General features: G+C 36.5%; 1 protein-coding gene across 2 annotated transcripts in view; it reads right to left on the bottom strand.

Moving 5' to 3' along the window:
- The window catches only part of WWC3 (WWC family member 3), a 64,653-nt gene that overhangs the window by 16,376 nt on the left and 46,209 nt on the right, over positions 1-2,068 (bottom strand). For both annotated transcript variants that reach the window (XM_009333391.1, XM_009333390.1), the window contains exons 11-12: positions 939-1,059; positions 17-91 (exon numbers count right to left, since the gene is read on the bottom strand). In XM_009333391.1, coding sequence (XP_009331666.1) covers positions 17-91; positions 939-1,059 — 196 coding nt within the window. The remainder of the gene's footprint in view (positions 1-16; positions 92-938; positions 1,060-2,068) is intronic.

Genomic DNA, 2,068 nt, shown 5'->3' with positions numbered 1-2,068 from the left:
GAGTAACACTACTCACAGAAAACCAACATGTATTTGCGGTTCTTCACTACTGGCAGCATCACCATAAACAGGCTCTTCCAGATCTTCATTCCTGCAGGAACAGAAAGTACTGTAAACTACATACTGACCTAAGCTGTTAAAACATAATGAAATGAACATTTATTTTGTGATTTATGAATATAAGCAATTGTTTGGTAATACAGGAGGGACTGGTAATACAGAAGGGATTATGAAGGGGTTACGGTTGGACTCAATGATCTTGAAGGTCTTTTCCAACCTAAATGACTCTATGATTCTATAAGATATCTATTTAAAAAACACACAGAAGTAGTAATTCACAATTTTAAAAAATGAGTTTTTAGAATACCTCTTTCAATATATTTAGGGTAGTTTAATATTTAGTCTGCCTTCCATTTCTCTTCAGCATCCTCAAAATCTTATCTTCTTCCCAGTTACTGTTTATTGTGTTAAAACAATTGTATAAAATAGCATGTCTTTACCCATCCTTCAAACACTTGGTCAACCTACACATTTTTAGATTTTCAGCAGTTCACATATTTCTTCCTTGCAGTTATACTTTTATCACATGCTACTCAGAATTGTAAGTCACACTCTGTATAATTTTATTTTGTTATAGATGATAGAAATAAAATTACTGATTTACGACTAATAAGCTGAGAAAACTATCTTTCAAGGGAGAAGTATAATATTGTGTTAAAATGTTAGAGACAATAAAGTGAAAGGGACTTGGCACTTGTGAACATGACGGTGGAACTGGATGCAAAAAGCTTCTTTCCTTTAAATCATGCAATCTAGTGTTCTTACATTACTAAGAATTAGCAATTTTGAAAGCGTATTCAGAAGTTTACAGCAAATTCTTTCAGACCGTGTGGTAGAACAGGAATATTCCCAGCTTACTATGCATTTATACACCTGACCTTTTGCTTAAAGCTTCAAACACGCCACTGTCACTAGCCAGTGAATGATCTGAGAGACATGCTGAAACTCGCCTGGCTCTCCTCTCCGATCTTCTACCGCTGTCTCCACGCAGAGTTACAGCTGTCATGGAGAAAAAGTAAAGACAACATCAGCTCAGGGCCACCTCTTAAAAATTAAACAAGAAACATTTATTGTATCAAAACTGGTGGCAAAACAGTTGGCACAAACACAGTTCATTGCCTTTTCATCTAACTTCAAGTTAAAAACCTAGAATACAATCGACCGGAGATTTTCTGTGGGAGAATTAAGGAAGGAAGTTGGTGGCTAATTTCTCTCTGACAAGACTAAGTATAAACCAATTGCATTGTTATTAAATGCTTTTCTGGTAGAATAATCCCTTCTGGAGGAAGACTTACATTAAGTACACATGATATCCTAAACTTTTAAGATTTACCTACTGAATATACAATAGGCTGAAAACAAACACAGAGACTAATTCTTTTAAGAAGTTATCTGATAACACAATGTGAGGTTTTGTTTTCATTTGTTTCCTAATACAAAGTCTCAAAGCATACTGTTTATACCATTGCATAATAGCAGCTTTTATTTACGGTCTGAGAGGCATTATCAAAAAGAACCAGTGCTTTCCAACTCACTCAGACCACTGTTTTTTCAAATTCTTGGTGAATTACTTTGAAAACTGACTGGGGGAGGAGGAAGCAATATTCAACCCCCTCTTCCACCCTTCCTCGAATCACCAGCAACACCATAAATAGCGACTCAGCAATCATTTTCATGTTGTAAGCGTATCAACAGAAATGATGTTACACATCAGGTTTTGCAAAGGCAAGTAGGTATAGCAGCTACCAATCCGTTAAGGTAGGTGCACAAGTTGTAATGCTGAAGAACTGTATAGGTTAAGGTTTTGACACTTCAATGACAGCTCCTAACTTGAGGTTGTTTTCTTTTGCATCCTAGAGAGAACCATTAAACAGACTGGTAGAAGTGCAGTTTCTTCACTGTGCAGTGAAGAACTTTTGCCAACTTTCCCCCCTTTTGCTTAAGGTTCAATGACTGTCCTCAAAGTAGAAAAGCAACGGCAAAGAGGTGCCACTTCAGAGGTAGGGAA

The sequence above is a fragment of the Pygoscelis adeliae genome, unplaced genomic scaffold, assembly GCF_000699105.1.
Source record: "Pygoscelis adeliae isolate BGI_AS28 unplaced genomic scaffold, ASM69910v1 Scaffold69, whole genome shotgun sequence".
Classification (NCBI taxonomy): domain Eukaryota; kingdom Metazoa; phylum Chordata; class Aves; order Sphenisciformes; family Spheniscidae; genus Pygoscelis; species Pygoscelis adeliae.
The sequence above is the reverse complement of the archived record's forward strand: the minus strand, read 5'-3'. Positions and strand labels throughout refer to the sequence as shown.